The sequence below is a fragment of the Physella acuta genome, unplaced genomic scaffold (genome assembly GCF_028476545.2).
Source record: "Physella acuta isolate Inbredline_101_S28 unplaced genomic scaffold, ASM2847654v3 ptg002017l, whole genome shotgun sequence".
NCBI lineage: Eukaryota > Metazoa > Mollusca > Gastropoda > Physidae > Physella > Physella acuta.
This window is the reverse complement of record NW_026733522.1, coordinates 22,616-50,477: the sequence shown is the minus strand read 5'-3', so window position 1 is coordinate 50,477 and position 27,862 is coordinate 22,616. Positions and strand designations below refer to the sequence as shown.

The following is a 27,862-nucleotide window of genomic DNA, read 5'->3' as shown; positions in this document are numbered from 1 at the left end:
ATGAACGAGGGTTCATATGTTTTCTGGACCTAGGTATATGAAGGTATGTCAGTACTATGCTAAGCTGCCTTTATTTCCCACACTTGAGTCAGGTACTCTCCCCATCAGAAAGCAGAGGCGTAGCGACGGGGGGGGGGGGGGGTACATATGTCCCCAGGCGCCGACCACGCGGGCGCCAAAATAAGTTTATTTTAGCTGCTATTTTGAATTATAAATATAAAAAAATATATGAGGGGAGGGGGGAGGGGGCAAATTGAAAGTTTATCCCCGGGCGCCGGGAGGGGTCGCTACGCCTCTGGAGCAGACTGGACTTGAAGACGTCCTACGGATCCGAACTCGAAACTATCGGTAGGGTTAGCAGTAGAACACTCTACCACTCGACCACGCAGTCTCATTACATTTAACATACAGGGGGGGGGGGAGAGGGGGGGGGACACGAAAGAACACTACCCACATATGTCCACAATGGTCCTCGATCTCTTCTATTTCGGGACACTCCCCCCCCCCTCTACTCCGTGTCAACGTCATACATGAATAACCCACATAAACCTCACCAGGAAGTAAAACATACGTGATATCAAAACAAACGCAGGGATCCGTAACTAACACGAATCAATACATTTCAATCATTTTGTTGAGGTAAAAAAAAATAGGTAATTCCAATTTTTTTTTTTTTTTAAGATCAGGAAGTGAAATTAAACTTTTTTTCCTGGCGCTAACAAAACCAGTTGACACCCAACGATTGTTGAAGTGACGTATTGCAGACATTTAACAGGGGAGATAGCTCAAAGACCAGACAGGCTGAAAGGGTAGTTGTACAATACATCGTCTCCTGTAATCGATTCCATTTCACCGCCCACCGGTAATGCGAAAAATGAATTTCGGCATCGATACGTTGCGAGACAGAATTGAGACAAGTTCAAGTATTCATGATGCAGGAAAAAAATAAATGATTATTTCCGCTATTGGGAAATAAAGATCCTTGCTTTGCAATGATTATAATCCACTACTGCCATTTTGTAGCCAACATACCTAACATACCCTCCCCACCCCCCAAGAGATGCATGAAAGAAACACTGTATCCAATACAATTCCTACGATGGACAAGTGTGACATCATATCTATGCTTAGACATGAATTTTAAAAAAAGGATTTGTAATAAGAACACCACTTCATCATTTTCTTAGCGTTATTGTTATTATTCAAAAGAATAACAATTGTTATAGATGATTATATTCTAGTTGTTTTCACCACTAGCTTATATAAGCCTTAACTCTTTTAGGGTAATACTATTCGTAATCACCGATGCCGATTTGTATTGCGTTATTCTATAAACCCCCCCCCCCCTACCCTTTTTATTCTTAAATCAAGAGCCAATCTGATTTGTCGGGAGGTTTGTAAGCCTACAACCCCCCGGTCGTCCCCCCCCCCCCCCCCCAAAAAAAAAAAGGAAGTTAAATATTTTTTCTTAAAACATCGATATTTTTTTTCCAAAATCTTGTCTGAACTCTATCAACAGAGAATCAATTTATATTTCAATTTATTAAAACAGTTTTCTAAAACGATTAATTATGGCTAAAATTCGTTTTCTAGCATTGTTTTTTTATAATGCAAAAGTGTGACGCTATAATATCTGAACACCCCCCCCCCCCCCTCATCATACACCGTCACAAAATTATGGACCCCCCCCCCCTCTACGAGTGTGACGTCATTTATGGACGTACCTTAATTAAAATCAATACCAAACCATCACAGATGTAGCCCCTTATATGAAAATCTTAAAACGAAACAATATTTTAATGGTGGTGTTTTTTGTTTTGTTTTTTGTTTTAAATTATCGTAGGTCATTCTAACTCGTTAATAAACATAGTTATAAGGCGTTAGCAAAAATATTCCTTTTTCCAGACAGTCTAGAAATGCCGATATTTAATTAAAAAGAACAGCCTTTAATGTGAGTTTTAAACGTCGATTTTTAATTAAAAAATAACATACTTTAATGTCAGTCCGAGATTCAAACTAATTACGGGTTAGAGCCAAAGTCATTTAAAACCCCAAAGTTCATCAATTGCGTCAAGTAATTTTCTTCTGTTTAAAATCCACCCTCATTTTGGTTCTAAAAAGACAGACCACTCACATGCCCCCAGTGTTTCTTCCAGGGGGAGGAGTCTACGCCCCCCCCCCCCCCCGAACGTCTGGAAGAAACACTGATGCCCCCTCTCTACAGTCACGTCACAAATTGCTGGCTTAAATGTAAACTTACGTCTACCGAACATTTAACGTGCTTTATTTTTCTAAACGTGTATTATTTTGAAATAGACATACTATATCCCGCGTGACATTACTTACACCCCCACCCCTCCTCTCCAACGTAGCACATCATTACATAATATAAACACCTCCCCTCTCCGAACGATAAACGAGGTTTAGTTTCAAATTGTAAAAGGAAGTTACACTCAAGAATCGATATTAAATTTTACTGCTATTTTCTGGTACAGTATTTTTTGCTTATAGATCTATATATAAGCGTCTTTTTAATGTGTAATCCCCCTATTTATATTACAGTTTAAAAAAAAAACAGATTATATTAAATATGAATTGTTCTTTGATTTTTAAATAAATGAAATGATTACGCATTTTTAAGGGGGGGGGGGGTGGGGTGGCTTATACTTATATTGCACAACTAAAAATACAATACGACACAGGCGAACTCATTGATTGCGTGCGTCCTATATTAACGGAGTTTTATTCTACGCAGCGCGCCACACGCTTCCCGACATCTGCTGAATGCACGAGACCGGCCCAGTGCATAACAGCATAAAACGGTTCGGTTGTTCAAGCGCCGGTACACACAGGAAAGGGAGGGGGGTAGGGAGGGTGGTGGATGAAAGAAAGTGCTGCCTTCGACGGTAGGACGGCGCACCCCTCATCACCAGTGTAACGTAATAATAAACAAGTGTAAGAAGTGATTAGCTGGCAGACTGTAAGACTCACCAGCTTAAAAACAAGGATCGTATTAAAGTAAAAACGAATTACAAATTATGTTTTACATTACCTCGAATTCCCAGTTTTTATTAATGAAACAATTCAAAATATCACTAGATAGGCAATGGTATTGATAGATAATAAATAGATTACTATTAATACACTTCAATACTAGATCTAGATCTAAATGAAACATGAAGCCTTTGTCAGTGACTCATTGAAAGCGTGGTGGGGAAAAAACGCAAGACCTGTCTTTAGCAACATGCCGATCGATAGGATAACACACTCATATTCATAACCATCTAGAATAAACAATGTCTGCAAACTATTGTAGGCTTACACAGCAGTGAACAGGCAAGCACCAGAAGCACAGTTGTATCAATGATAATCCTACGATTTACATAGCAGATTCATAGCGCATAGCCTAGCAGTCTAACTATAACAATTTTATTTTTATCTGAGAAAAAAAAATACTGGAAATAAACCAGAAAGATGTTTTAAGTTAAAACAAAGAAAATATTGTCCTGAATAATCTACTTACCAATTTAAAAAAAAAATGTACTCCACTTTCCGATGTTAACGTTTTTCCTGTTTTGTACGTATCCGTTAGACGCCTTTGTTTCGTTTAACCAGCAAGACCTATCCGTTCCATTTTATCTTCAAAACATTGCTTAGGACTAAGCCAGGGTAATTTGCATAAATTTACCATGACCTCAACGACCAAACAACCATCAAATTTATTGTTCTTCCGCTACATGTTGTGGTATCTTGTTATAATTATTATACAAAATTAATTTTAATTTAATGTATTTAAAAAGCTTAACTTCTTAAATGTAATTTAGTTAAATAAAAATATAAAATGTATTGATTTTTAGTTTAAACGAATCAGGTTATAATTAAAATAAATTTTATGACCAGCAGAGAAAAATAACTGTGTATTCATACGCCGCTACAACTCGCCATTTTGAAGGAATTACAAGTTCCCCTCTACGGAGAATTGAAAACCAAAACATAGTCGCATGGCTTTATTATTGTTTCTACGGCTGGTAAGGCTAAGCTTAGCAAACGTATTTATTACTGAAGAAAATATTGTTTATCAGAATCTTTTGAATTTTTTGCTAAGGAATAAGGATAAATGAATATTTTCAAGGGAACATCCATCAATCTTCGCTTTTTAGCCGGCTTCTAAGGACGATGTGTGTCAAAGGTCATAGGGCTAAAGTTAAAGCCAAAGGCCAAAGGTTAACAATAAGATAAGGCATGATGTTAAATTTTGTTTTGTATTTGTTGCTTAAAATTAAAAGACTAGATTGTAGATCTAGATCTATGTCATTTTCCATGGCTTATTGTCAAGATTCTAATTTTAGATGATGCTCTAGAGTGAAAAGAATAAGCGGTTGTCTACTGACGACAGAAATATTGAATTCTAATCAACACAAAAATCTCTTTTTAATTCACTGAAAATCAGTTAGGCATACTCATCTCAGTAAGTGGGGAAAGTTTTATTACAAGTTACTGTTGCCAACTGTACTGTTGCGGACTGTAACTGTAGCCTACTAATTATTATAATTACTTAAAATAACTTATTAATTATTAATTAGCCTAAATAAAAATGTTGGTGACTATTACTTGCAAACGTTTACCAAATGATTGAAATATTATTGAAACATTGACTGGCTATGATGAGTGTCAGAATGTCTGGTTTGGCTAATCAATTGAAATTTTCAACTGCCTAATTAGATAAATTATAAACTAATTAACATATTTTAAATTGTTTAGACCAACACAAATAAATGAGAAATCAGTGTGGATGAGGAACCAAGTTTCATCTGTACAAAATGGATTTAAACTTAACCAACTTCGACACTTTTGATGATGATGTCTCCAAAGAGAGCAATGACCTAACAGTTGATGCAGGGTAAATCTAGTGTTTGCTTTATCATATGTAATGTTATGTATCATATTGCTGTATCATAATAATCATGTGCAATGTTATGTATGTATTGGACACTATTAATTTTTTTCCACCAACCGTCTTTTTTACATATATTGTACAAATATATACATAGGTCTATACATATTATTGTTAACAAGCCGTCAACCACTAATGCTGCAAGGTAAATAGTGTCAGGGTTGATTCCCTTTCACAAACATACGAGCTATACCACTTGTGTGGTGTTTTGCTTTAATGTGGTAGAACTGTATATGATGTCACCACACATTGCATTGTGTAATATAGTAAGATTCCTCTTTAGATCTAGTGATCCATTGGGCAGATGAAGTAGAGTTCATATATTTCTTGACCTTGGCATAAAATGGATGGTGTGTTCAGCCTCAGCACTATGCCCAGCCACCTTTAATTTCCCAAATGTAAGTCAGGTACCTATCATAGCATGGTGGACTCAGGAATGTAGTACAGTCACAAGTCAGAACTGAGATCCAAACTTGAGATTTTTGTTCAAATAACCAAACAATGTGTGATATATATATTTTTTTAATTTGTGATAAAAAAATGTGTCTGAAAACTTTTTATGTGCTAAAAAATTGTTTGGAATAGTGACTACAAAGTGTTTATCAAGAGTTATAATATTAAAATGCTTTAGTTTTTTTACATAAACTGTTCTTTTCTGTCTTTAACAGATTGTCCAATGAAGGTCCATTTTTAAGTAGTGTTAGTCACTCTGAAATTTCACATGGTAAAGCCCTTATATTCTTTTGATATACTAGTAAAGTTCCGTTCACTCACCTAATGATTGCAATATTATACTGTACAAACTGTTTTTTGTTAACTTTACAACATGTGTTAATAAAAATACTCTTTTCATATTTGACATCATTTATATTGAACTTTATTGTGAATAAATATATGTATATATATAAATAGATTATAAATATATTTATATATATACATACAAAATACATTTTAAAATTAATTTAGCTTAAATACATATGTTTGAAAAAAATAAGATTTTTTTTCAGGCCTTTCAATCATCCCTTCTTCAAGTGAAATGCATTCAGAGGTAAATATATTAGTTCCTTTATATTGCTTGATTGAGCATGTTTAAGTATCATAAAATAAATTGTCATTTTAAAAAAGTCTTGAACTCAGATAATATAAGTTACTCATGTTAAGAAATATGCATAATGAATATAAAGAAAAATGTACTTATAATAGAGTAGATAGGACAAGATTTACTGTTAAGAAATGTGTATAATGAATATAAAGAAAAAAATACTTATAATAGAGTAGATAGGACAAGATTTACTGTTAAGAAATGTGTATAATGAATATAAAGAAAAAAATACTTATAATAGAGTAGATAGGACAAGATTTACTGTTAAGAAATGTGTATAATGAATATAAAGAAAAAAATACTTATAATAGAGCAGATAGGACAAGATTTACTGTTAAGAAATGTGTATAATGAATATAAAGAAAAAAATACTTATAATAGAGTAGATAGGACAAGATTTACTGTTAGAACAGAAATCAAAAATGATTTTCAAAACTGATCTTCTTATCCCGGCAGCAAATTAAAAGAAAAGGTGGATGGACTAAAGGGAAGAAAAGGAAGAAGGACATGAACGCACCCAAGCAGCCACTGTCTGGTTACCTGAGGTTTCTGACTGAAAGAAGAGAGCAAGTTCGACATGAGAAGCCCAACCTTTCTTTTGCCGAGATGTCTAAGCAGTTAGGAAACGAGTGGTCTAATTTAGCTCAGCATGAAAAACAGGTAGATTCTAGTTTTCTCTCTAGGATGGCGTTGTTTTTTCTTACTTACAAATGGGATGGCATGTTTGAATAATATAGTGTTTGATTGATACTAGTATTATGTAGAATTCCACAGATTGTCTATAGTGGGCAGAGTATAAACTGATTTTATTCTGTACTTTGCCTAGTCATCCTGTTGATTGACATAAGAGTATCAGCAAAGTGTAGAATAAGATGATTGCCTTCTAGAAAATGTCTTTACCCTAACCTTAGTTATAGCTCTTAGAGTTAGATTTATGTTTTGATCAGGTTTAAGGGTTGATTTGTAATTGGTAGGTGGGTAATGTCCTTCTCCAGTTTTTTTGGACGACATGGTCATTGAATTTGGAATAATTTCCTGCTCCAGTTATTTTGGATAGCAGGGTAATTGTCCTGCCCTGGTTTTTTTTGGACGACCGGGTAATTGACTTTTGAATAATTTCCTGATCCAGTTTTTTTGTGTGGATGGCAGGGTAATTGACTTAGGGATAATGTCCTACTCCTTACTTGTTTAGACTAACAGATTTCCTCCAGGAGACCAGTGATTAGTGTCCCTTTATTTTGTCCACAGAGGTACCTAGATGACGCTGAACGTGAGAAAGAAAAGTACATGAAAGATTTGGAGGCTTATCAGAAAACAGATTCCTACAAGACTTTTAGGCAACAGTATGACAAGAAGGTCAAAGGTTAGTTCCTCTCTTGTGTTTACATTTTCTGAGTATCCCTGGTGTCCGGAGAAAGTATAGTTCACTTGATACTAGATGGTGTCATTATGTTGATGTTTAATATACTGAGTAAACTTCATGTGAGGATGAATAGCAACACCCAATATAGACATAAGTAATAATCATTTGAATTAAATGAAAATAAACTAGCCCATGAACAGAGGAGTAGCGACTCTTCCCGGCGCCCGGGAACAAACTTTCGATTTGCACCCCACCCCCCCCCCCCCCACCCCCCCCCCTCAAACTTTCGATTTGCATCCCCCTCAAACTTTCGATTTATTTTTCCAACCCATTTTTGCGCCCCTTAAGGTCGGCGCCCGAGGACATATGTCGTCGTCTCTCCCCCCCCCCCCCCCCCTCGCTACGCTACTGCCCATGAATATGTATCTAAAATATTTATTATTGAATTTAATAGTTACGGTTAACAGAGCAAGATAAAATGAGTATGTCCTTCTAAATTCCCCTGTTGTAGGTCCTCCCAGTGAGCCTCTAATTAACATGTGGTCATTCCATCATTGGCAGATGGTTGGTGAGGTAAGGGGGGAGTAAAGCAGGAGAGATGAGGATTTGTAGGATAGAGTAGATTGGCCATTGGAAAAACAATGTTGTATGTCAATGATTAGTTTGAAAACAATGTTGCACTTCAACGATTGAGTTGGCCATTGAAAAAGTAATGTTGCACTTCAGTGATTGAGTTAGTCATTTAAAAAGATATGTTGCACTTCATTGATTGGGTCGGCCATTTCAAAATCAATTGTGGACTTCAGTGATTGGTTTGGGCATTGAAAAATTAATTTTTTGCTTGTATCACTACTTTAACCTAATACTTAATCCAAAGAGCCACAGAAAAAAATCATGTGAATTCATCTTTGATCACCTAGTGGGATTTTTCCAAGCCCCAGGAAATCATGTTAGCTTCTGTTTTAAGACTTTGAATGTGGTTTCAGATGATGTGGAGAACTCAGACACACAGGGAGGCATGCAGGTGACAGGCAATGGGGTGGAGGAGGAGGAATCTGGGACTTTTGACATCCCAATTTTTACAGAGGAGTTTCTGGACCATAACAAAGGTGAGTGCTTTGTATGGAATACAAAATACTCTGCTTGTTTGCTTGTAACTACGGTGATGGTTGTGTTGATTGATTTTTCTCAAGATTTATCTGTTTAATGTGACATGCTAGTTTGTTTATTATTTGGAATTTGCAGATAGCAATTAATGTTTGGTATTCATACTAATAGCAAAAAATCTGAACAAAATTTGAATGTAATGATTTAAAATGTTCAAATGGTGAAAGTAATGCTTAAAGTTAAAGTTAACCACTACCGGTTGGTTTTTCATATCTCACCTAATAACTCATTGGATAGCCCTTTAATCTTTAGATGTCAATATACGACACTAAAAGTGATGGCTGGAAGAAACTCTGGGCGTTAGCCCCAGCCTCACAACTGTGCTGTGGCCAGCCCCGTGGCAATGGTTACATGTTTTCCACTAGCAAAGTGCACATAAACATTTTAGTCGCTCTTTAAAAATGTGGAAATTATGTAGATTGTAGCTTTTGGCTCTTCCATCTCAAAAAAGTTGCTGACCCTTGCCTTAACTCCCAAAATAAATGAGGTATTACTGTCTATATTTTCATAATTTACAATTTATAATATAATCTGCTTAGCAAACTTCTTTAACTTTATAAGTGCTCTTTGTTGCCTTACAAATCAGTGCCTCTTTGTGTTCTGATTGGTCGAATGGTAGAGCGTTTGACTGCTAACCAGAAAATCTCGTGTTTGGACCCCTGGCTAGAGTTGTAGCACATCTCTGAGTCCACCCAACCCTGATGGGTACCTGACATATGTCGGGAAAGTAAAGACTGCTGGGCATAGTGCTGACCACACTATCCCTTCATATGCCAAGGCCAATGAGCTCTATTTCACTTGCCCCCTACAGTTGGGTAAGGTTTGCCTGTCGTCCCTACTGGGACATAGGCCGCTGACAAGAGCTTGCCAGACGTCTCTGCCCAGGGCTAGTCTCTCCAACTGTTCCCAGGTGTATCCAATCTTCTTTGTGTCTTCTTCCAGGTCACTTCTCCAGGTCTTTCTTGGTCTGCCTCTCTTCCTCCTGCCTTGTGGATTCCAGGTGAGGGCCTGTCTTGTTATGCTGGATACAGGCTTCTTGAGTGTGTGCCCAATCCATTTCCATTTTCTCTGGAGGATCTCTACTTCAGCTGGCAGTTGATTTGTCCGTGGCCATAGGACATCATTTCTGATGGTTTTAGGCCAGCGAATTTGCAGGATCTTTCTGAGGCATGCGTTTATAAATGATTGTATTTTCTTCTTATTTATAGCAGTTGTTCTCCATGTCTCAGATCCATAGAGTAAAACAGGTTTTACTAGTGTGTTGAAGATCCGGATTTTTATTCCAAGGGTTAAATCTCCCCCTACAAGTTCAGAAGGAAACTTTACTTGTTTCCTGATTAATCATTATATCTCTTTGTTCACTAACAATTTTTTTTTTCAATTGTCAATCCCCTACAATAAGCATTACCAAAGCCCTATCAGAATAGTGGTATAAAAAATCACATGCAGACTGAGATATCCCATTATATCACTTGCTGTTTTGTCATAACTTTATGCCCTTCTTCTACAAACATGATCAGCTCGAGATGCTGAGCTGCGCCAGCTGAGGAAACAAACCACAGAGCTGGAGGAACAAAATGCAATACTCAGTAAACACACAGACAACATGAGGCAGGCTGTTGAGAGGTCAGATCCTCTTTATATATATATTTTTTTTACCACTTTTGTTTTTGAAATGTAAAAAATTAAACAAAAATTCCGCAAATTTGAAAAGAAAAGAGGTACCATTCAGGTCACTAGCTGATTTATATAATTTTTGGAATTTTTTCAAAATATACATGTATAGGATATATATATATATATATATATACTTTAACCCCTCACTCCTACCTGATAAATATTCTGAAAGAAACACTTCATTGTAATATATATATATATATATATATATATATATATATATATATATATATATATATATATATATATATATATATATATATTTAAATATACTTTAACCACTTACTCCTACCTGAGGAAAATTCTGAAAGAAACACTTCATTGTAAATCCAGAATTTTTAAGGTTCTGAAGTTAAGTAAAAGTAAAGCATGCAATGTTTCATTCTTTCAGGCTAATGGTTGTTTTTTGTTATTCCATGTATCTAGGTTGGAGGTGGAAGCCCAACAGCAGCGTCAGACCAACCAGGCACTTCAGGCACACCTAGAGGCCCTTAGAGCCTGCTTGACCTCATCTTTCAGCTCAGTGCCTCTCCCAGGTATACAGCGAGCCTGATATTTCTGGTGTTTCTTTTGGACGAATGAACTCACTGCCATTGATGTGGATGCAATCTGAGTCAATGGCCTCTATGGCACATATCTAGTTGACATGTATACTTAATTGTGCTGGAGGGGATCTCTTCCAACACTAAAATTAAGAACGAGGAAGAAGAAGATGTAGAAGCATACAGTAATGATGGGTTATTACTGTATGCTGTTGGGGAAAGTAACTAAGTATCAAAGTTGCATGGAAAAAGCTTGTTGGTGGCCTCTTGAAACAGAATCTAAAACCCATCTAATTACTAAGGAGTGATTTGTTTAAGCCAGGGGTTCCCAACCTTTTTTTACTCTAGAGCACATTCTAAAAATTCCGGTAGGGTGGCGGGCATCACCTATTTTAAATCGACAAACTTCTTCCATAACTTGTCATTTTCCCATAATTTATTTTCTTATAGTCATAATGTATTAATAAATAATAAACAAAAATGTTTCAAAATAATAAAATTATTTGGCATTTTTTTCAAATGTATTTACAAATTGTAACTATTGCAGTATGGCTCGCCACTAGACAAGTTGGGACAAGTATCAAACATATTTAATAAACCTAGGCAGTCAAAAAAAATTAAAATTGTAACAAATGAATAAAAATAAATCATATTTTAAAATAATGTTTATGAAAAAAATTCTGTCTCTGTCGAATAGTGAGAGGCGGGCATATAAGAATTGTTCAGCGGGCGCCATGGCGCCCGCGGGCATAGGGTTGGGAACCCCTGGTTTAAGCCATCATGACATGCTTTCTTCTTAAAAGCTTGTTGGTGGCCTGTTAGTCAAATCTAAACTGAAACCTAGAATCTTAAACCTGTCTATTCAATGAAGGGTGATTTGGTTTGGCCTTCAAGACATGATTTTTTTTCTTATTTAAAGTTATTTGTCTTTCCTACCCCAACAACCCTACCAATCTTCTAATATGGCTGGGGGAATAGTTGAAAAATGATGAAGAATCCTAGAATGACTTGACCTTTAGTCAAAAGTGCATCTGTGAATCAAGTTTGTTTGTGAAGTGTGGTTCTATTTTCTAAACGATGAAAGGAAAAAAAAATATTTCAATATTTATATATTTTTTTTGTTTTTCAGGATCAGGAGAGTTACCCACCTTGGACACTATAGACACTTATATGGCCAAGCTCCATAGTCTCATACTTGACTCCCCACAGGAGAATGAACAGCTCATAGCAACCGTGAGGGAGATTGTGGGGAGACTGAACATAGAGTTGTGAAATTATTCTGTTGAATATGAGAGACTGTTCACTTGTTTAATAGTGACTTTTATTTTCCTGTTATCAATCCATACAGGAACATTTGATTGTACATATGGTTTGCCTGTTGAAAGTATAAAAGGCATATGATATACATGTTATGTTTATTGTACTTAAGTCAATGCTCGCCCATAGTTAATTATTGTAATGTGTATGTAAATATTTACTTGAAATGAACAAGGATATTTCATTTTAAATTCAAAAGTGTGGCTTTTTTATTTGTCTGTTTTTGCTCTACTATGTAAAGCTGTGTGTCGTGTTTATTTGGATATATCTGGTTGTTGGTTTTTAGTATTCATTATCAGGAATATTGATGGCCTGCTTGCTAGTATGGCAAATCTTTGTTATGGAAGATCCTGTGCACTGTTTTTACTGTTATGGCAGATCTTATGATCTGTTTCTACTTTAGTTATGAACAATTTTCTGTAGTCTGGTTGGTAAACCAAAAAGTCACAAGTTCAAACCCCAGGCAGTTGAGGCTCGATAGCTGGGGGCAGCAACCTTTCTATGTGAGAAAACTCCACAAATCAAATAACTGCCACCTTGTAGTTTGTTCTTGGGTGGACAAAGGCAATGGAAGCAAATCCAATAAGAAAATTAGAATGTTAGGGCCCTTCTTAATCCTTTTCGTGCCCAAGACGTCTTGTTTATCTGATTCATTGATCTTGGCATATGAAGGGATAGTGTGATCAGCACTAGGCTCAGCTGCCTTTGTTTCCCTGATGCAAGTTAGGTACCCATCAGAGCTGGGTTGACTCCGGGTTCAAATCAGTGGAACGTCCTTGATTCAAACTCGAGACTCATGGATTAGCAGTCTAGCTCTCTACCGCTAGGCCATGGCGTCCCTGTTATGGCCCTTAACGTAACATAACTGCGTTGGAGGGAACTTCGACAAACTTTACAATAAAGAACAAACAATGAGAAAATCTCATGGTCTATGCTATGTAATTTTTGGGTGATCCTATCGTACATCAACATACAGCTGAGCTGGAATTTCATTTTTCAAATTTATTTTAGCTATTAAACAACAAATTTAATATATTGGCATTGTATAGCAAGCAAACCTAAATGTCTGCATATTGGCTTGGGTACGTTAGTATAACCCACATATTTGTGATAGGTAATGCTACACTCAAAATAATTGCTTGTATGTTTACATAATGGTTAGCATTAAATTAAAAATGGCAGGTAGAACAATTTTCTCTATAGAAAAGAAACCAGGTTCAACTATGATTAACTAAAAATAAACTGTACTACATACAACATATGTCAATTAAGCTGAGTCTCAGTACGCAGGATAATTGTATGGTGCATAGATTAACACAGCTTATGTGTAGTGTGTATGCAGAGAACATGTCGAGAATGGATTGATTATAACGTACAGCACCTGATATTTCTCTTTAAATAAAGTTACTAGTGGTTCATGGGTTAAAGTAGAGTTCACCTGTTTCTGTAACCTTGGCATTTGAAGGGATAGTGTGGTCAGTACTATCATTGACCACACTGTCCCTTCTTTGACTATAATGATACAGATGATTTGTTTCAATGATGATTAATCTATAGTTGAAATACATGTGCATATTCATTGAAATGTCAGTGCAACATGATTAAAAAACATTTATCAAATTTACCATGAATTTAAAAAACCTTAGTATTGGTAGAAAATTAAATCCTTTAGTGTTACTTTCAATAACTCATCTTATTTTAAACTAGATAAAGACAGAATATAAATTGATCCTGTTGTAAGTTAAAGATGTTGAACTCAATCCTTTCATGGACTAATCTTTAGAAAATGCTACCACCTTGAGCTGCAGAAAGGGTATTTTACCTATTATATTTTGAAGGTGTAATCTCATGTTGTATTAAATAAAAGCCCAAAAAAAAAAGTTTTAAAAATTATTAAATATAAATACATTAAGAATAGTTTTATTTTAATTGAAAACAAATAAAAAATACATAAAATATATGAGATACAAAAGAACAAACACTTTATTTTAGTATTTATTTGTCCTCAAGTCATCAAATTAAACATCATGTTTACTGTTTTAGCAATGGTAAAATAAAATTTATATTAGTAAAGTACACAATGTTTGTAAAAACATCTGCTATGGAATGTAGAGCGTATCCATTCAAAAAATAAATCTTTACATATCACAGTTGTTTTAAAAATAAAACCTAAAAAAATAACATTTTACAAAATTTGCTAACTTATTTTCTCTACAATAGATGGTCAGGAAAAGAATAATCTGAATAATTTTTGTTTTATGATTTAATACTTTTTATATCACAATATGCAAAGCTTTATTAGAAAAGGCAACTTTGATGATATTGTTTGGGCTCTGTAAACTAAAAATGTATGTAATGGAGGGCGTCTGACATGTGATAGGCTCTGTTATTTAAATAGAGGTGGTTATACATATAGCTTTAACACTGTGCAAGTCACTGCACATGGTGTGAAATAAAATCAGTGCAGAAACCTTTTTAAAAATGTTTTTAAAATATTCAGACTTGTTAACCACATGTTGTTTATAAAAACATTAGATTTGAAAACAATTATATTTTGGTGTTTTGTTTAGTGAATTATTTCTAAAAGTTATTATGATTAATGCTAACAAAACATGCTCATAATTTTTTAAAGTTTTAATACAAAGTTTGTAAAAAATTAAAATATTGAGGTTATTCTTTTTCCAAGTGTTGTTTAAACACAATGTTTCATACATTTCAGTTTTATGCATGTGGACGGAAACAAAGGAGATTCTAGTAATTACAAAATTATAAATAAGAAGAGCAATAATACTGCTTTTAAAAACTGTAAATTGGTTGATGATGAAAAATGCACCAGTTTATATCTAATGAAAAATTCATTTTTACCTCTTTCAATTGTCAAGGTTCGTTTTTCACTAAAATAAATTACAGTTTGAAGATTAAATAAACCACCAAATAGGCCCAATTAATTAGAATAATTTACTATTCATTACAAATTAATGATAAAAAATATATTAATGATAATGCAACTACAATTTAAAAAATAAAATAAAATCTACTTAAAACAGGTTTGGGTACATAGTTACAGATAATGTTTACAACATTTGAAAATCATCACTTGACTGAATAAAGATGAACAGTTTTCCTGGCATAGTAACATTTTTCTTATCTTTTGTGTCCCTGGCATACAGTGGGTATTCCTTCTTTTCTCCCTTCTCCATACCTGAGGGAAAAAAATAAAAGATAATCAAATAAATATATAATATGTATACATTAACAGATAGACCTACATACTCAAAACTATTATTAGAAAACTAATAAGCTTAATGACTTTTTTGTTTTCTCTATTAGCTACAATTTAATGAAATCAGAATTTGCCAATTTAACTTTATAAATTGATGGTTCATTGTTATATTTTAATATAATAATTACAATTGAAATTATATAGGCCTAAATTTTAAATAATAATCAGTTGAATGCATTTTTATATGTATAAAAGTTTACTAATACAGATGGGGCATAATTTTATATTTATGCATAAGTATCTGTTCTGTATAATAGTGAACATAACCTTTTAGAAAATTTGCACAACAAACATTCAATTTTAATAAAAGTAAACAAGGATCTAAATTAAAATAATATTAACAGGAAACATTTTTATAAGAAACAGATAAAAATGTCAAAAAAAATTTGCCAGTAACTAGCCCAACAGTTGACATGTCACAAAAGCATAAAATTTCAGGGGGTCATCCATAAGAGAGAGGCATCTCTATTTTACAACCTTCATCAAATTGTCGTTACACCAAACCCATCCCCCCACCCTATGTAATACCATTTTTTTTGTTAACATCACTAATTAAGAGTTGTGAATGAAAATTGTATTAAATCTGGTTAAAAATTCCATACATTGATCAACTTTTTTCACCGTTTAAAAAAAAAGTATTTGATTATAAAATACTGAAATTTAGTTTGAAACTGAATTTTTATATAAGTTTTTTTATGACAAAATTGTCATAAAATCTGAAACCCCTCCAACCCAGTTTCTAACATCATTTATGGACAACCCCACAGCAGCTTACTTGATTTGTCTGGTGGTGGCTCTACATTTATCAAAAACAAAGTATTGAATGACTTAAAAATAACATAAATATAAGATGTTTTCTTATTTACAAGTAAGTACTATTACCAGCACTTATATTTCAAAAATACTAGAATTAAATATTTCTTGAATTAAGCTAATAATCATAAATATTTTTTGTTATTGAAAAAGGTAGACTTACTGTTCTGTAATATTAAGAGTAAAATGGTTTTTAATTTATTTTTCTAGCTCATAATAATAATCTATTTTTAAAAAGCCTATGTCAACATAGTAACAGCGTATCACTTACAGTTTGCTGCATTTGACTTATGAAATTATCAAACAAATTCGACTATCACACATCCATTCTCATTTAAGTATCAGAATAGAATTACCTTAAACAATATATCATTTTATACAAATTTAAGAAATATACCCTTTTGAGCCTTAAAGTCCATTAGGTAAGTGAAGTAGAGTTCACCTGTTTTAATCACCTAGGCAAAATGATGGGATAGTGTGGTCGACACTATGACCAGCTGCCTTATATGAGTCAGGTACCCATCACACTGGGTAGACTCAAGGCAGTCCTGCAATCGCAATTACTGACAAAGATTTGTCATCATTAAAACCACACAAAAAAAAGTAAATGTAAATTTTCTGTTTAACAAGTCATGCAGATAGATCTAATAAGTTTAAAAGATTTTTAGATACAGATTAAAATTTTCATGAACAAAAATCCACATTAAAATCTTGAAAACTATCAATATCTTAACATTAAAATTCAAAATGTAACAAAAGGAACATAATTAAAATGTAATAAGAAGAACATAATATTCAGCTTACTAGCTACTTCAGTCACTGATAGCTTCGCTGTTTAAGAAGATATACAATTTTTAAAACTGTGCAATGGTTTCTAAATAAATTAAATGTAGACCTAAATACTTGATAACATTATTTTTCTTGTTAAAAAAGTAGTTTGCATATAAATTTTAAATAAACTAAAGGGGACTTATGGACTAGCTACATTACATTGCATTAGTTTTCTGATTAATAAATAATTTGCTTGGAATAAATATTGTCTGGAGTTCAGATTCCATGCTTGACTCTGTCCCTGAATCCAACCAGCTCTGATGGTCACCTGACTCAAATTAGGAAAGTTCTTCATCTGCCCCCATGTTTCTAGAGCACTAAAGGGAATAGTTGATGACGATAAAGTTTTTGAAAGGGAAGGAGTAGAAGCTCATCACCAGAGGAGAGATAGAGGTCTGTTATTGATGTGATAGGAAGATTGTGGGGGTAAAAATAAGGCCAAATTGCATGCATGACTTCATTAATTGAAGATGGGGTGACGTGGTCAAACGGTAGAGCATGTGACTGCTAACTTGAAAGTCTCGAGTTCAAATCTGGGTTTAAGTCCCTCTGTATCTGTATCTGTATCTGTATCTGTATCTGTATCTGTATCTGTATCTGTATCTGTATCTGTATCTGTATCTGTATCTGTATCTGTATCTGTATCTGTATCTGTATCTGTATCTGTATCTGTATCTGTATCTGTATCTGTATCTGTATCTGTATCTGTATCTGTATTTGCATCTATATATATGTATATTGTCATCATGTACAATGACCAATGTAACTATTTGTTCTGAATATTGAAATGGAAGAATGTAATTTTCAAACTTCTTAAATAAAATAAAATTTGGAAATTTTTATTTAAAAAAAAATATAATCAGCTTTAATTATTTGGTTGTGGATAAAAATGTAAAGTATCATTTATGAAATTTTATGCAGAAAATAATAAACAAAGTTATTGCTTGTTTGCAATAATTAGTTCTGGCATTGGAGATTCTGATTTAGAGAATGACAAAGCAGTACAGTTTTATAAACAAAGAATATTATTAAAGAAACTTATGGACATTTTGCTTTAGCGTAAATGTCATTTAAATATGTACAGTAACAAGATAAAAGAAGGGCTTATTTTTTTATTATTAAACTTTGGTGCTAATGCAGAGAATTTAAATATCAATTAAATACAATTGAAAACAGAAATTTAGATTAAAAACATTTTATATTTCATACAAGCCAATTTAATAGTAACAAAAAATTCATAAATTGAAAACAATTAAAAACAAGCAGTTTCAGGTATATTTTTTTATGGGAAAATGTTTTTAAAAAGTTATATCGTTTAGAGAATACACATATAACAAAAACCAGTTATGTGAAAAAATATTGATAAAAAAACAACATCAAAAGAATGAAATAAATAGGCAAGAATTTTACAATATAATTTAATTTATTAACCCATAACTTAACATTAAAAAATGCAAAATTTAATAACTTGATAAATCATTACAAGATAGATTTTATAAAAAAAAAAGCATAAGGCAAATTTAATTTTTAACCAATGGAAATTTTGAACTTACAAGATTTTACTGAAGTGTCTGTTTTTATCATAGAAAACAAATATACAACATTAGTTAGATTTAAAAAACATGCACCATAGTAAAAATAATGGAAATTTAAGATTTGAACTAACATTTTTACAATGTACAAAATATGGTTCCTTATATAGGCCTATAGACTATAACAATAATATAATAATTCATATTAAATCATGCTTTTTGTGTTCAATATTTAAAAACTTATAAAAAGAAATAATTTTTTTAAATGTTAAAATTTATTTTAACAATTTAGGGATTGTACATCATTCAAATATTAGCATAAATATATATATATATATATATATATATATATATGCTTTTTTCAACATTTAAGAAAAGCCACTTGTGATAAAAATATTTAGCTTCTTAGTACTAAAACTAAAAAAAAAATTGTAATGTCTATATTTTTCCTATTTGGAATTAGTGCTTCTTTCAGCAAGAAATAAAACAGTTTATTTGAGAATTCAGTTATAGCTTTATTTAAGTGTTTAAATAATGTGTGGAAAAATCAGCAAAATATTGATCCAATTTGTGGGGTGTTTTCTATATAAATACAATATTTTTCAAGAGATTGGATAAAAATAATTTGCTTTTACTTAAATAAAAACTATATGAGTTTATTACATTTGTATTTAAATTTTTATTCCTATTTTTATTTTTGAATACTAAGGAGGTTTACCTCACACTCTACACATCATATACAAAGCTTTACATTAAAAACCATGTAGTGAATCATAGTAGTATTTTATACACAAAGTTCAAAATAAACAAAAAGAAACCCAGATAAAACCTTATGCAAACAGTAATTCATAACACAAACAAAAAATGAGCTATCAGTTAAGAGTCTGAAATAAAATATTGCTAAACAAAACAAAGTTTATCTTCTTACTTGTTTTAGATAAAGATTTTCCTAATTTGAAAAAAAAGAAAACAAAACCAAGAATTTTTAGTATATATATTGGTCTGAATATACTTAAATATATATTTTGATCTCTTAAAGCTTATCTGGAACGTAGAATTTGGTACTCAACAAAACATAATCAGAAAAATACTCTTTTAAATTAAGTTATTTATAAGGACAGAAGGAAGTGTGATGATCTATTTTGAAACAATGAAAATTTTAAACATGTTGAATATAGGCTTTGTAATCTGACTAAAATTAAAAGGTGTACCGATATTGAAGAAAATGGTGAAGCAGTGAAAAGCCCTCTAAAGGGCTCAAGTATAAAATGTATACTAAATTAAGCAAAAAAAATTTATTATAAATATCTATATAAATTAAAGATATTAAAATATATGTTTTGTGCCCATAAAAACCACAATAAACTTCTATGAATGAGTGCAGGGTGTTAATTTTTTTTTACAAAACAAGATACTGAAATTGAAATGTATAGTTTTTAGGTAACTAATCAAAGTGGGACAGGAGTCGTATATTTTAAATAAATTATAACTGTTTAAATCACACATTTTTTATATTTTCAAAATACCTTGTATAATTAAATTACTTGCAAATGTACACATGAAAATTAAAATCAAGCTCACTTTGGTGGAAAATGAATACGTTTTTATATAGAGCACTTTAAATATCTACTAATGTCGCTATTTAAAATGTATTTTCCAGTAGAAAATAATAAGCAGTCGATAGCATTCCATGGCAACTTGACATATAACAATACAGAGGCAGTAGCAGTGGCGTAGGCAGAGGGGGGGGGGGGTTTAGGGGGGGTCATAATCCCCCCATAGACCCCTCAGTATATATATAAAGTATGAGGGGGGGGGGGTGCAAAATGGAAAGTTTGAGGGGGGGTGCAAATGGAAAGTTTGAGGGGGGGGGGTGCAAATCGAAAGTTTGTCCCCGGGTATAAATTGGAACCCCCCTTGAGACGATCCTGGCTACGCCACTGGGCAGTAGTTATATAGAAAAAGCTCCTAGCCCTTTTAACACCAATAGTCTCTTACCTTCTGTGGCTGTTCTAGAATATGCTAAATTTCAAATAAAAATTTACTGAAGTTTTCTTAGAAAGACTGTTACATACATGTAATGATTATCTCTGAATGTAAGGTATCATTTGAAACTTGAAGCCAGATAAAGGCAGTGTAATATTTTGCAGAAGATGAATATACATGAAAGGATTTTTTGGTTGCCACTAAGCCAACAGCATCAGTGTTTCTTCCAGACTTTTTTCTCCGGAGGGGGGGGGGGGGCACTTGAAATTTTTTTTTGGGGGGGGGGGGGGGGGCGGTAGACTTTCTTCTGGGGGGCGGACACTGTTAAAAGAATATATTTTCTTTATAAATTTCATTTGGTTCGAGGGGGGTGAAGAGATGCCTGGAAGGAACTCTGAACAGCATTTGCTTTACTTAGGTATTCGTAAAAAGTTGAGTGAATGAGTTTAAAACCCGGGAAAATTTTCTTCTTGATTCTTAGTTCTAATGTTGGACATCATTTCATCCAACACCTAAGTGTTAAGTGTCAACTTTTTATGCACTATAACTCTGATTTCAGCCTGCTTTTCTTTATGGATTTGTCCCCATTGCCTTTGTTCATCTAAGTCAGCAGTAGCTGCATTTAGGATTTAGCTTTTCTAGACAGTTCCCCAGCTATTGAGCCTCCACTGCCTGGGTTGTGAACTTAGGACTTTTTGGCCAAACGTTCTTGAGCTTTATCAACCCAACCATTCCGACCCCACCCAGGTAATTATATCAAGCTTAGCACTGGTAAAAATTGTGTTCTACGTAGGTACACATGTTATAAGTCTACTCTATGGCTTCAAAACTCTAATTTCAATATAAAAAAAATTTGTGTTATGCATTGTTATTTAATTAGACATTCTGTTTGTTTTTCGTTTGTTTAAAACTAGCTTGTTTTCCTTTTTTTTTTTCAATTTCGTTCATTAGCTTTCAGAAATTTTATGTGACAACTGTTGATAAAGTATTGTGATATTTTTTTTTTTCTTTTAGGAATAAAAAAAAATCAAGTTTAAAAGTAAAGAATGGCAGAAAAAAAGGTTAATTTTATTCTCTTCAGATGAATCAAAGAAAAAGGAAAACTAAATTATGTTAGAATTCTTCTATTGTAGTTTCATCTAACTTGTTACGCTATTATTTATTTTCTAAAGACAGTATAATTTTGTGTGTTTAGTATAAAGTGAGATGAATATTCTAATCTGCTTTTGATTAAAGAAGTATTTTAAAAATAAATCTAACTTTTTTTTAATATAGATTCTCAATGTTTTTTAAACCATTTTTTAAACTACCAAAATTTGTTTCCCTTTAATAAACAAAAATATATAAAAAATTTAAACCTTTTTTTACTTAAATAAACTGAAAAACGTTTAATTTTATTATAAATAATGTTAATGCACACAGTTTATACCAAAGAAGAGAAGAAACAATTTATCTATAAAATTAGCAGAGAATTTACCTGGCCAATCAACCCTTGCCTCCCCTAGGAAAATACTTCTTACTGTCCTTTTGCAGTAGACCTATTGTTTTTTTTTTAAATAAAGATAATTCAATAGTTATAAATAGATAGTTACTTTGATTATAAAATGGAAAAATTAAAATAACAGGTTTTATTAAATAATAAAAGAAAAATCACTAGAGTTCAATTATAATCATTTATACCAGTTAAATTAGCATCATGTTTAAAAAAAATTCAAACATGATTATTTAACATTTCAATAATGGAAATAGGTAACATCATGTTAAAAAAATCATTTAGTTAACATATCAAGTTTGATATTTTATTGATTAATAATCAGACTTTCAATATATTTTATAATAGATGTTTTTTAAAAAAAAACAATATTCAAAAGTAGATCTAAAATGGAAAGGAGAATCAAGTTTCAAAATGGGAATCCTCTACTATATTTATACGGTGGAGGGTTTTTATGCTGAATAAAAAGTCACTGCTATTTCTTAAATCAGTGGCATATTTGTTAGCCATATGCCTATTTAATTAAAGCACATTACTTAATAGAAAAACGACCTTATAACTTCATAAATTCACTCAACAATTTTAAACTAGATCTAGGCAAAAACTAATTACTCAATAAACACTAATTAACAAATTTTTTAAAAGCCTACCTTTAAAAAAAAAATATACTAAAAATATACTAAAATAAGAAAATAGGCCTATTGATACAAGATAATAATACTATAATACAATAAGTCTTCCTTATCAAAGATAACTAAAAATATAATAATAAAAAACACATCACTACAAGCCTACCTTTTGAAAAAAAACAACTACTTAATATAATAAAACAGGACTGTGATTATTTGATACTAGGTAATGATACTTTAATAAAACAGTCACTTTTATAAAAGATAACTAAACACATAATAAAAAACACAACTCAACAAGTCTTCCTTTTGGAAAAAAATAACTGTGATTATTTGATACTAGGTAATGATACTTTAATAAAACAGTCACTTTTATAAAAGATAACTAAACACATAATAAAAAACACAACTCAACAAGTCTTCCTTTTGGAAAAAAATGACTAAATTAAATAGTTCTATTGATTTTGATAATAATACTTTAATAAATTAGGCTATCTTTATGACAGATAACTAGAAACAATAATAATTACAAAAAAAAACATACTTCAACAATGATGGGCTGGGAAGGTTTTTTTCTGTAGAATGTACAGGACAAGTTGAACTCAGGTGAGGTCTGGTTGACCTTGCTCTCTGATGTGACTTTCTGGTCCTCACACTTCACCACCACATGGGGGTCAACAGCTGAAACATAGGAACTTGAGGATAAATTTTTTGGAGTAACATTGTGAGAATCACTGGATGGGACAATTGAAAAAACATAAAGAATAAAAGCCAGGAAAAGTGAAGAAAACACAACATGTAATGGCTGGTATAATAGAGAAATAGAATGATCAATAAGCAAGACTAAGGTGTAGTCAATGCAATTCTATATAGAGGTATGCGACGATGTGTAATAAAGCAAGGGTAACATTTAAAAAAATTGTTAACCTGTTTCTTTTAGTCATTTTTCTCCACTAATGTATAAAATATGATTTTTTTTTTCTATTTCGTTCTGGGGGACGATAGACCTTAAGAGATCCATAAAAAAAAAACAAGCTTATAAAAAGTTATTAATGAAACGACGCTTATGATAATGACCCAATTTTTCAAAAACTTTCCATACCAAGGGAAACGACTCTATTAATATTATCTGTAAAAATGTCACTGGCTTTGTTATATCCCCTTACATACAAACAACTTAAAATTACTTTAAAAATAAAATATGTCTACTCAGTCGGAGCGTTTGTGAGAATGTATGTATTGTAAGTCAGTAAGGGATGGAAGAGGGCGAAAAAAACAAAAAAAATGTGACGTCGTTTATGAAAATAGTTTGTGTAACCTGCTCCATGTACTTACTTCCCTTCTCATTGGCTGGCAACGCTAATTCTTCCAATTTCTCAATCACAATAGTTGTCATAATTTTAAACTTGCCGGAGCAGCATCCAGCTACGGGTGCATCAAAAGTAAGCTCCCTGCATGTGAGAAAATGTAAAAATTAGAATAAGATTAGAACTCATGTTCCGTAGATTTTTACCCAAAGGCAGAGAGCAGTGTATTTATCGTGGGAAAATACTAACACATTAAAAACCAACAAATCGATAATAAATAATGGTGTCAAAGCTTGTAGTGTTATTTTTAAAGAAGAAATTAATTATAGGATATAACATTTCAAAAGTAAATTATATTTTGCATTCGTAGTGTGTGTGTGTGTGTATATATATATATATATATATATATATATATATATATATATATATATATAGTGCGTGTGTGTGTTTATGCAATTAGATATACATATGAACCTGTTAAGAAAGGGAAAAATAAAGGGCAAGTGTTAGAGTTAGGTTTTGGTCTAAAGTCTAAGATAAGGTAATATACTAATGCAAAATAAATATGTCGGTAGTGTAAGTTATATCTCTGTATCTATACTATGTGTGTGCTAGTCAACATGAGTGTGTGTTTGTTAGTCCGTGTTACTCTAAATACACATCTAAAACAGTTATTAAATCAAGAAGAAGATTTTTTTTTTAATCACAATAAAAAATCTCCAAAGGGGGAGGTAGCTACATCAATGAATTACAAAACACTGATCTACAGAGAATTTAGATTCAGCAATGAATCATAAAAATGTATACAGGAAGAAATAATTTTATATTCAATTAGTGTAGGGGGGTGGAAGCAGACGTTGTAACTGAAATAGCAATATTAACAGAAAGTTAACCCTTGGCGTTGAAATATCACTTTCTGTTAATATTGCTATTCAATTAGTGTGAGGAAAACACAGATTTACACAAAAATCTAGGCAAAGAATTGGTTTATTAAGCTGTATACTAAGCAAACAATGGATCACAAAACGTAATTTACGTATCTTACCTAGGAACACTGCTGTATTATTTAATGAAAGTAATATTTTAAACAACAAACTTTTAAGAAAATCTCAAGTTAAAAAAACGAATGCGAGCTCTCTAAATAGTAACAATTAGCTATAAATAAGCAATGTAATATATATATATATATATATATATATATATATATATATATATATATATATATATATATATATATATATATATATATATATATATATATATATATATATCGAGGGTATAGAAGTCAAACGCATTGTGTCCAAAAAAACATAACCTCGAGAAAAATGAGTTTATAAATCTCATTCCAATATTAAAATAGTGCAAAATATTATGTTTAAACATTCATAAAATATTTGCATTCTACTTTTCTGGCATTGTACATGAGTGTTCTTGTAGCTTGTATTATTTACAATATCAGTATCAAATGTACATCAACTTGACCTAAAAAGTGGCCATACTGCATTTGTCTTCTATACCCTATATATATAAGTATATACAATTAATAAGTATATACATATAAAAAATACGGTTATTTATAAATATATATATAAATAATATTTTATGTATAGTTTTTACATTGTATATATGTATGTATATATATATATATATATATATATATATATATATATATATATATATATATATATATATATATATATATATATATATATATATACATATATACGAACTATATATTTGGGTATATATATATATATAAACATTTATACGTACTATATATTTGAGTATATATATATGTATATATATATATATATATATATATATATATATATATATATATATATATATATATATATATATATATATATATATATATAAATATAAATATATATATATATATATATATATATATATATATATATATATATATATATATATATATACATATATATATTCATTTATATATATATATATACATATATACGTACTATATATTTGAGTATATATATATATACATTTATACGTACTATATATTTGAGTATATATATATATATGTATATATATATATATATATATATATATATATATATATATATATATATATATATATATATATATATGTATGTATATACATATATATTTTTTTCCCCTATACACTATAGACTGACCTTGACCCTGCCTTGTGTGACGTGTAGAACCTGACCATGAACTCCCCGGCAGCCGCGGGTGTGTCACAGCAGGGCACGAGCACGAAGCGACCTTTGGGCAGCTTGACCGTTCCAAAGACATTCCTGGCCTTAAGGAACTGGGACGTAAACATGACCTGACCTTCGACGTGGATCCGATAGGTCCGGTTTTCATCCGTCTGTTGTGAAAGTTAGGTGTACGTATATATGTGTATATGTACGTGAAAGTCGGTTTAATCATGTATGGGTATTTGTAAATGTGTGTGTGTGTGTGTATGTCTATTTGTACAGGTATGGATGTTTGTGTACATGTACACGTACACAATTTGAAAGTATGATTGTAATGAGTATGGGTGTGTGTTTCGGGGGGAGGGGGGGAAATATGTATATAATCATGCGTAAGAATCAGAGTACACGCATGTGCAGGAATATGTGCATGAGTGTGTGTTTTTGTATGTATACATGCAGGTGTACAGCTGGGTGTGTACGTGTATGTACATGCATGTTGCCAAATCAATGACAGACAAAGCGCCATCACCCAGTCTAGCACCCACATCGCTAGCCTTCATCATTCACTGAGTGCTCCCCCGCTACAAACAATCCAGGCTAACTATATACGTTAAAAGGTGTATATTATGTAGAAGCCATATAATGGGGTCTCAACGTGGAACAATATAACCAGCAGTTGTACACAGTCACAGAAAAATGTGGGGTAGTTGCTACATCGAGATAATAAATAAGATGAAGTAGAGTTCTTGTATTTATCCCTCACAACAAAATTGCTATATAAATAAAAAAAAAACCCCAGCAAAAATGTAATTACCTTGAGGATATAAAACCCTATGCAGTTTTTGTTGTCCTTGACCGCCACGCCGGATGACGTCACGTCCCTCTGGTCAAGCGTCACCATGATGGTGTCCTCAGCGGTGACGTCGAACAGATACTAGGGCACAGAAGGTGTATGCCAGGTCACACAAACACACATTTATATAGACATATCACACACACACACACATTTACATAGCCATATCACACACACACACATTTACATAGACATATCACACACACACACATTTACATAGCCATATCACACACACACACATTTACATAGACATATCACACACACACATTTACATAGACATATCACACACTTACACACATTTACATAGACATATAACACACTTTCACACATTTACATAGACATATCGCACACACACACATTTACATAGACATATAACACTCTTACACACATTTACATAGACATATAACACACTTACACACATTTAAAATAGACATATAATACACTTACACACATTTACATAGACATATTACACACTTACACACATTTACATAGACATATCACACACACACACACATTTACATAGAAATATAACACACACACATTTACATAGACATATCACACACACACACATTTATATAGACATATCACACACACACACACACATTAACATAGACATATAACACACTTACACACATTTACATAGACATATAACACACTTACACACATTTACATAGACATATAACACACTTACACACATTTACATAGACATATCACACACACACACATTTACATAGAAATATAACACACTTACACACATTTACATAGACATATCACACACACACACATTTACATAGAAATATAACACACACACATTTACAT

General features: G+C 32.1%; 2 protein-coding genes across 6 annotated transcripts in view; one reads left to right on the top strand and one right to left on the bottom strand.

The window, feature by feature from the left end:
* Positions 1-3,933: 3,933 nt before the first annotated feature.
* On the top strand, positions 3,934-12,308 carry LOC131931724 (high mobility group protein 20A). Of its 3 annotated transcripts, XM_059288549.1 has the most exons (11): positions 3,934-4,028; positions 4,350-4,468; positions 4,762-4,900; positions 5,623-5,678; positions 5,950-6,002; positions 6,513-6,716; positions 7,305-7,419; positions 8,406-8,528; positions 10,107-10,212; positions 10,690-10,799; positions 11,935-12,308. In XM_059288549.1, the coding sequence occupies exons 3-11, from the start codon at positions 4,821-4,823 to the stop codon at positions 12,075-12,077; spliced, it is 990 nt and encodes a 329-aa protein (XP_059144532.1). In that variant the 5' UTR covers positions 3,934-4,028; positions 4,350-4,468; positions 4,762-4,820; the 3' UTR covers positions 12,078-12,308. The 3 variants fall into 3 exon arrangements, with proteins under 3 accessions (XP_059144532.1, XP_059144533.1, XP_059144531.1); XM_059288550.1 differs by lacking the exon at positions 4,350-4,468 and having other exon boundaries at positions 5,962-6,002; XM_059288548.1 differs by lacking the exon at positions 4,350-4,468.
* A 1,802-nt stretch (positions 12,309-14,110) lies between these two features.
* Positions 14,111-27,862, bottom strand: part of LOC131931725 (calpain-5-like) — a 34,920-nt gene continuing 21,168 nt past the window's right edge. The window contains exons 11-18 of one of the 3 annotated variants that reach the window (XM_059288551.1): positions 27,005-27,124; positions 26,164-26,360; positions 25,041-25,052; positions 24,024-24,139; positions 23,233-23,369; positions 22,045-22,105; positions 20,580-20,603; positions 14,111-15,324 (exon numbers count right to left, since the gene is read on the bottom strand). In XM_059288551.1, the coding sequence (XP_059144534.1) occupies positions 15,197-15,324; positions 20,580-20,603; positions 22,045-22,105; positions 23,233-23,369; positions 24,024-24,139; positions 25,041-25,052; positions 26,164-26,360; positions 27,005-27,124 (795 nt within the window). In that variant the 3' untranslated portion in view covers positions 14,111-15,196. The remainder of the gene's footprint in view (positions 15,325-20,579; positions 20,604-22,044; positions 22,106-23,232; positions 23,370-24,023; positions 24,140-25,040; positions 25,053-26,163; positions 26,361-27,004; positions 27,125-27,862) is intronic. The other 2 variants (XM_059288553.1, XM_059288552.1) reach the window with 2 other exon arrangements.